The 8871-nt window shown below is 35.7% G+C and overlaps 1 protein-coding gene across 1 annotated transcript; it reads right to left on the reverse strand.

Moving 5' to 3' along the window:
- Positions 1–572: 572 nt before the first annotated feature.
- On the reverse strand, positions 573–5577 carry LOC132163510 (uncharacterized). The gene is made up of 10 exons (XM_059573820.1): positions 5366–5577; positions 4801–5054; positions 4471–4675; positions 4078–4168; positions 3814–3959; positions 2327–2570; positions 2144–2248; positions 1841–2023; positions 1531–1735; positions 573–1448 (listed from the first exon to the last, which is right to left on the reverse strand). The coding sequence occupies exons 2-10, from the start codon at positions 5018–5020 to the stop codon at positions 964–966; spliced, it is 1884 nt and encodes a 627-aa protein (XP_059429803.1). The 5' UTR covers positions 5021–5054; positions 5366–5577; the 3' UTR covers positions 573–963.
- Between the last annotated feature and the right edge of the window lie 3294 nt (positions 5578–8871).

Below are 8871 nucleotides of genomic sequence, written 5' to 3' on the forward strand. Positions count from 1 at the left end.
CGTGATAGCTTCGATGAGGCTGTGTGCGGCAGCTCTGGAACAGTCGTCTTCCAAGGTTTCTAGCGGTATATTGAGCCACTGAAAACTATAAGAGGAAGAGAGAGAACCGAAAAAGGACAGAGCGAGATATTTGCCAGAAAACACTAGCAGCGTCAAAAAAAAAGATGCGGAAAAAAAAAATTAAAGTGATTCAGAACCTGTGCTCTGATACCATGTTGAGAATAAGGTTGTATATTGAATCACACAGATAATATACATAAGGAGCCTATATATATAGGCTAATGATACAGACACTATATGTAAACAACCAATGTGGGACAACACTACATATATAATTTAACTCTCCTGAGAGAAACTGTGTTACTGGAGCAATATATGCTCCAGTTATTTGATTTTCTAATGAGAAGCATACCACTACTTTCTTAAAAAAAAAATAATAATAAATAAAAATGAGAGAATCCTATAATTCAATTTGGAAGAAAAGTACTCTGTTCTGAGTGAAATGGTAGCGATCTTTTGCAACAGGTTTCATATCTACCAAAGGCTACAAAATCCCACCGTACAACAAGCACTGCCAAGAAAACAATTCTAAATGGATCCCTTCTCCCTACCAAAGGCTACAAAATCCCACCGTACAACAAGCACTACCAAGAAAACAACTCTACCACAAGATTTCGGAACTCAGAACAAACCTGAACCTCCTCCTCTCTAATATTTATCACTCAAATAGCTTTTGAAATCATATATTTTCAAAGCAGTAGATATTACATACAACTCCCAAGTTCAGAGAATTGGACCAACCAAACACTCCCCTTTAGCATTCCTTCTTGACACATCCGTACAAGAGTAATGTAAAAAATACACTATGAAGCTCTCTTTGGAAAAAGTTCATAATCAGAAAATTCCAAGCACTAGGAAAGGAAGTGGATGGAAGAAGCAGCCATCCATCCAAACCGGTGTGTCCTAGTTCTTGGTAGATTTAGTTGTCAAGCCAAACCCAAATGGAAATAGAGGGTCATAATGTGGATCACCAACATTCATTGGCAGCTGGTCCAATGTCTTCAACCATGTACGAGCAAGCTTGCCTGTGAATCCATAGTCACCAAACAACAGGTCAGCAATGCCTTGGCCTTCAGTTCCCGGAAGCCAAGCGGCCACAAGTGCGTCTATTTTTGCAAGGTAGGGCTGGATTATGACAGGGCGGCCGGAAATGACAACGACAACGCATTCGACAGCAGCACACACATTGTTGATAGTGCTTGGGCCGGGTTCTGGTATAGTTAAGTTGTTGCTGTCACCATACATTTCTGCATATGTGGGATCACCCACAACAACAATGGCGAACGAGAACTTGTTGGACTTGATAAACTCTGCATCAGGATTCTCACTGTAGACCACCTGGGTGCTAGGATCCACTGTATTTTTCACGGCATTCAGGATTGTTGTGCCTGTTTATGCAAATGTTATACACCATCAAACTGTGTACATATCCATAAAGGAAAATTGCATATTGATTATTACATATCATACCAGATGTGAGATCATTGCCGCCAAGACCCTGCCATGTAATGGTCCAGCCTCCACATTGATAGCCCAAGTTGTCAGCATGACTTCCTGCAACAAGTATCTTTGCCGTTTTCTTGGGAAGGGGAAGCAAGGGCTTGTAAGCAGATTTTCCGTTCTTTAGTAGCACAAGTGTTTTTCTTACAGCCTCCCTCGCCAATTCTCTATGTTCCTGTCCAGGCAAGATATTTTGGTAAGCAAGGCAAAATTCTGCCAATTGAGATAGATGAAGAAGAGCATTCTAGTCATCTTAAGAGAACAAACTCTGAGAACACACCTTACTACCAAGTTGGTTGACCAGGCTGAAATCAGCTACTGGATTCTCAAAGAGGCCCATGACAAATTTAACCCTCAAGATTCTCTTCACAGCATCATCAATCCTGCTCATTGGGATAATTTTTCTCTTCACCTGATCGGTTAGATCATCAATGAACTCTGTGAAGTTGTAAGGAACCATGATCTGCAACACATTGGAAGATAAAAATAGAACCCCTTTACATGTGTGAGCTCAAGGAACAAAAACAGTGAATCTTAAATTTTCAAAATAACATGTTCTAGACCATGTTGAATGTTAACTGACCATGTCGATTCCAGCACCAACTCCAGCTTCAACAGAGTATGAATAGTTAGCATGGGGAGGGGAGGTAATCCGATCAATACCCTGCCAATCTGATATGACAAAACCCTGGAACACCCAAAAGAAGCTCATTACTTTGCACCTTCAATGTACATTTCAGTTGATTATTCCAATGATTTTTTTTACCTTGAACTTCAACTTGTTCTTAAGGAAATCAGTGACAAGATCACGATTCTCATGCATCCTCTTCCCATTCCAGCTCGAGTATGATATCATAACTGTTGCAACCCCCTTGCTAATGGAGTTATAGTAGGCGGGCATGTGGATGCTGAGCAATCCATTTAAACCAATCACAGTGTTATTCTCGTCAATGCCCTTGGTGGTGCCGCCATCTCCCACAAAGTGCTTGGCACAGGCTGCAACCTTTTGTCTAGCCAAAGTAATAAAAAAAAATCAGGTGAAATTGTTACTTCCAGGTTTTATATCTTTATTCATTTGATACATTAATCATCATATATTAAAAAATAATAATAAATAAATAAATAAAAAAGGTTAAAACAAATTCTTGCTTTGCAGGCACATCATAGTTTTGAGGGACTTGACAGCCAGAAATAACGAAATAGTAATATGGGACAACCGTGTAAATTAGGAAACTGTTTTCAGATACTATAGACCGACATAGGGAAAGCCACCTATGAAGAAGCCAAAAGCAAAGGCATAAGCTTGTAAAATGGGAGTGTTAGGAGACTTAGATTAATTATCATTGCAATATATTCAGATCTAAAGGTCTACATGGTCCATCACTTTAGACCCAAACATTGTCTAGACAACCCAAAACAAAGTCTAAAAGAAGATATATTATATCATGAGAAACTCTGAGTTTTTGTACCCATGGGATGTTGACCTCTACCTACTCAATTAAGATACTTGCCACCTTTAAAATGGCCCACCCACTAGACTGAGACCAAAAATTGTCCCAAAAAAGCTACTTATATGTATAATGTGAAACTAATAGTAAGGGAAACTTTTGAGGGTGCGGTGTACGGGACCGGAGTTTACTCTGCAAGGGTGGGTCCAAAGAGCCTTACCTTTGAGACGTTCCCCGACATTAAAAATAAAATAGTATATCCAGATAACTTTGAGCACTTTTTTGCTAACAATGCGAGGAATGATTGAAGTCAAAGCTATTTCCTAAAAGCTCATATGAATATCTATTATACAAGGTAAGCATATGGAAACAAGTAATTGATCAAATGAGCAAAAACCTTATAATCATGTACAGGTATTAAATGTAGAACACTACAAGGCAAGAACAACCCTTTTTTTAGAAGTTTGAATTAATCAACTTTTTAAGAAATCCTGCTCCTGTGAATGTAGATTTTTCCAACCTATTTAGGAGCTCATGCAATTATTACAATTGATCATATGCTATTAAAGGTACTTATCCGAATCTATTCGAGGATAATAACATGAGAAATGTAATGGTTCCTCCTGGTGTTCGCCTCCCATCCTCCATATTTTTTTTAGGAAACAGTATTTACGTAGGATGAGAAGAACATCAGGAGAACACCGGGAGGAATCGCAGCATTTCTCTAATAATATTTCCAGCTAAATGATTCACCCGGATTAAATAAACAAAAAAGGCAGTAGCAATTTTTCAAAAGCTATCTTACTTTCCAGCAACAAAGGGAACACCCTTTCGAGATTTGACAGGGATTTCTCCTTGCAAACCGGGTATAATCTCCGTCATTTGTTGAACAATCTTAGGGTCCTCACTGTAACTCTCGTAGCATCGACCCCATCTCGGGTCCCGGCAAACCTTTGCACACAAAAATAGCAGACAAAAACATGTTAGTACATGTGGACAAGGTTTTTTTTTTTTTTTCGTTGTGGGGAGGGTGAAGAATTTATGAAACCGTGTCTACTGTTTTGTTTACCGCAATACATGGAGCAAAAACGTAAGGAATCCCAGTAGCTCTAACTTCGAGGGCTGTTGCGTCTCCAATCCTCTTGATAAGTTGAGGATCCCTGAAAGAACATAAAATGGCAAACAGAAATAATTTTAGAAATGGCTCAAAAGACTTTCTATGTTCCAGCCATAAGGTACCCAAATCTAGTATTTCGAAACATTTTGTGCAGAGATTTTTAATGAAACCATTTAACAATTCAAAACGTTTAGAAACTTTGAAATGGATTGAGATGGAAAACATTATTGATAAAAATCCACCAAACTTTATTCTTCAAAGTTCCATTAGAGGAGTGTCCATGTGGACTTCAACAAACATCTTCCTGCATCAATCACTCAGATTAAAATGCATACATATACTTGCCTGGTCACTCCAAGCCCAACATTGTGAGGGAAAATGGTGGCATTGTAGACATTGTTGTGGCCGTGAACTGCATCAATCCCATAAATCATCGGAATTCCAAGACGGGTGGATAGAGACCCCTTTTGAAGCTCATTCACCATATTCACCCAAGCCTCCGCTGAGGCCTTCGGAGCCGGTACACTCCCTCCACCACTCAAAACGCTCCCTGCCCAGCCATATCACAATCCATTTACTCAACACCATAAATTGTGTCCTAAAAAACCCAACTTTGACAAAATAGAGCATGTATTGGTATAGAAACTTAGAGATCGTTCAGTGACTTTTGGTTACCAATGAAGTAAGTCTTCATCACATCGGGCGTGGCAACACTGCGCTCGATCTGCACCATTTGGCCAATCTTTTCGGCCAGAGTCATTTTCTTCATGAGGTCTTTGATTCTAGCACCCAATGGCTGTTTTGGGTCTTTGTATTTCAAGTATTTTGCTTCAGTAAGAGCTGCCAAACAGCATAATAGCATGAAACCCATCATGGGTATTGAAAATCTCCCCATTTTAGCAGACCCAAGTCGGTTTTTTGTTGGTAATCTGCAGATTTAACAGAGTCAGATAGTTGATAAACTTAATATTCAGTAAAGAATGCAACATAGACACAGAGACTGTGATTGGTACAAAAACTATAGTTGGAGAGAGAAAGAAGCATAAAGATTTTAGATTGAGCTGGAAAAACCAGAGAGTAATCAATGAACATGAACATGAAGAAGCATTTCAAATGTGAACATCAATGTCTAGAAAAGACAACATTGGAGGAAAAGAAATATGCATACAGAGTATAATCAATACGATGAAACATAAAGATTAAAGACGTGAAGAAGAAAGAAAGCTTTGAACTTGCTTACTGAACAGTGAACAGAGGTGAGATACAGAGCACACAGCTACACAGACCAAAACGGAATGAGAGAGAAACAGAGACTCAGAGGAAGAGAAAAGAAAAAACAGAGAGAAATGAATTTAGAGGATATTTTCTCTCTCCTCTTTCCTCTGCTACTGTCAGGTGTGAATGCTGCAGTAACCTTTGATAGGGGGAAGTGTGCTGAGATTATGAAATGCCCAACGGGAGGGATGCTACTTTTATAACAAGTTTATGTATTATTTAATTTCTTTGTTTATATCCTTGTTGTCCACAAAAGTGGGATTTTCTTTTTCTTTTATTTTTCTTCTGAGTCTATTTTGAGGAAATTATTTATTTAGTCCATGTAGTTTGCAGTTATACTAAATTGACCCTGAAGGATATTAAAAAGTATCTTAAAGATCCATGGAGTAAGTTGTCTGTCAAAAGTGGTCTCTACCGTATATTACTTCACAACAACTGTTAGAGTTACGTGGATCACATCGCAACCAATTGACACGTGGTATGGTTAATGTTTGTTACAGGTCTATTTGAAATTGCATTTGAATGATCTAAAAATACTTTTAATACTTAAAAAGTTCATTTAAATAAAAAAAGTACTCATTTGATAAAAAAAATATAAAAATAAAAACAAATGAGGGCAAAAAACTTATGAAATTACGTAATTTCTTAATTTTTAATAAGGACAAAATTAGAATAGAGAGCATCAAAATTTCACGTGAAACGCACGTAGGATAATTTATGTCCAATTAGATGAAAATTAGTAACGGAGGGTCTTAATTAAAAATTTTGAAAGTCCAATGCAAATTAAAAATTAATTAGGGTTTTTTTTTTAATTTTACTATGGTAGTTTCCTCACAATGTGAGGTGGACATTGACAACGTTTCTGTTAGCTTGGATACATCATTCGAATTTGAAGTTTTGGATGGCATATTCCCTCAATCGCATTGGCTGGAGTTTAAGAGGAGGTTCCACCCAAAATTTTAAAACATTACGAAAGTACCTTGCCAATTTTTAAACATTAAAATTTAAATTAAAAAATTCATAAAACTCCAAGGAAATAAAACAAATTTTCTCTTTCTTCAAATCTTGAATGATTTTTAGGAGTGTTTTGCCCCCACGTTATTTAATTATGATGGCCCAATTGGTTCCTAACATTTCCACATCCAGGGTGTCTTGCCTTTCATGGCTAGTAAAAGCACTCTCCAGGACTACGAGTACGGAGTCCTTTAGTAAATGATAATTGATAATGCAATTGTCTAATAAATAAAATAATAAATTAAGTTTATTAAAAAAAATGGCACACAAAACAATGCAGTCAAGACAAAAGCTGGAACATTATTCTGATTCAAACGGCCATATTTTTTTTGAAAATGTCAGGATTATAACGTTAGGAACGCTTACTTTTGTGATGATTGGATGCGGCACATCGTCGTGATATACTGATATGAATGGATTCTTCCACGCACCAATTTTATTAAAATATCTTATATTTTATTAATAAGAAATAATATTTTTACGTTTTTTCAGTATTTTGTCTGAATATTTAGTTGGAGTGGTACCTTCAATTTATAAGTAACATTTTTTTTTTATTCATCATAAAATTAAAGAGTTAGGGTTAAAGAGTCTAACATGTTTAATTTAATGGATTGAATTAAAGTTGATTGATATAGTCTATATTTCTGCCTTGATACAACTTGAACTCGACACACGACATAAGTAGCAGGCAATTTTTAACATAACCCGCTAACTCGACATAAAAAAATTAGAGGGTTAAGATTAAGAGGTTTGATCCGTTTAATTAAATGCGTCAAGTTGTGGTTTGTTAAAATAATGATGATGCAGAATATTGAGCAGAAGCAATATAGAGAATGAACACAAAGAACTTACGAGTAGTTCAGTGTTAAACACCTACGTTCACCACTCGGAATACTCCTAAAAGACTACATTGTGCTCATTAACCTTTTTTTTTTTTTTTTTTTTTTTTTTTCTACAATACAAAAGTCCTTATTTATGGAACAGGATCTTCTATGGCTAGGATTTCTTCTCAGAAATCATATGGCCACATATGAAACATATATCCCACTTATAAAAATAATAATAAAATATTATTTTAAATTAAAAAATTTTAAAAACAAATTAATAAAAACATAAGAAAAAAGAAGGGGTGGCTCAAACCCCCTACCCACCCCATTTAAGTTCGAGGCCAGATCTTAGATCTATTTCTCATTCTATTTAAACTTGTCATGCCGTATAGCATTCTAATTAAGTTCTTTAAATTTGATTTTTTGTTGTGAGTGTATTTGTGAGTGTTGTATTCCACATTGAAAAAATATAAAAAATTAAAAATTAAAAATTAAAAAAAAAAGGTGAGTTATTTACTTTTAAAATGAACCGAATATCAAATTCATTATATCTTTCTCTACTTTAGTCAAATATTATTATTTTCTTATTTTTTTAATTCTTTTTTTTTCTTGGTAAATAAAAGAGAGAATGAAAAATGAATATATAAGCTTAAAAAAACTAAATAACTCACTTTTTGACATTTGGTATTCGGAGAGGCTTGTTTATAAAAGTTAAATTTGAAATAGAGTAGATAGTTTATTAAATGACTCTTTTTATAATTTTTTTCAAATTTTTTTAAAAAAGTAAAATTTAAAGAACTTAATTAGAATGCTATACGGCATGACAAGTTTAAATAGAATGAGAAATAGATCTAAGATCTGGCCTCAAGCTTTTGACAAAAAGACTAAGAGAGGCCACCTCGAAAGTAGACATAATTTCGTAGCCACCCACATGTTAAGAATGTAAGCAAAATGTTAGAAAATAACAGTCCGGCGGATTCGACGCTTTTGTCGAGTAAAATCCTAGTAATTAGCTTCCGTCCATGTGCCATTGTGGGAAGTTAAATAGGAAATATTACAGAAAAATGTTATTTTATATTTTTTTTAGCATATTTAATTGATAATTTGTTTTTGCATGTCGGGTTTGGATTCGAATTGTGCCGATTTATGGTCAACCATGTTAAATATATGAAAAATATTATGCTGATGTCAAATATTATTTATTTATGGGTTAATTGTAATAAAATATTAGGATTATAATCAAATCAAAGAGATTTGATTACTATAATTGTATTTAGACATTACCCTATAAATAGGAGAACAAGATTCTCTCCAGTCCATTATGGACTGGATAATATCCAGTTAATGATTAAGCTTTCTTCTCAAAAATCTTATGGTTACAAATGAAACACATATCTCACTAAGAAAAATAATAATAAAATATTATTTTAAATTAATAAAAAAATAAGAAAAAAAGAATGGGGTGGCCGACCACCCCCATTTTGGGTAGGGGGTGGCTAAACCACCCCCATAGAGCATGGGGGTGGTTCAGTCACCCCCATCTTGCAAAAGGGGGGTGGCCGAACCACCCCAAAAGCCTTGGGAGTGGGGTGGCCGAAGCCATCCCATGGCCCTTGGGAGTGGTCGAACC

This window comes from Corylus avellana, chromosome ca10 (genome assembly GCF_901000735.1).
Source record: "Corylus avellana chromosome ca10, CavTom2PMs-1.0".
NCBI lineage: Eukaryota > Viridiplantae > Streptophyta > Magnoliopsida > Fagales > Betulaceae > Corylus > Corylus avellana.

Coding starts and splice junctions, on each gene's coding strand:
- LOC132163510 (XM_059573820.1), bottom strand. CDS start 5,020: ATGGGGAGATTTTCAATACCCATGATGGGTTTCATGCTATTATGCTGT. Junction 2,249..2,326: donor AGAACAAGTTGAAGTTCAAG/GTAAAAAAAATC, acceptor TGGGTGTTCCAG/GGTTTTGTCATATCAGATTG. Junction 2,024..2,143: donor TTGGTGCTGGAATCGACATG/GTCAGTTAACAT, acceptor AATGTGTTGCAG/ATCATGGTTCCTTACAACTT.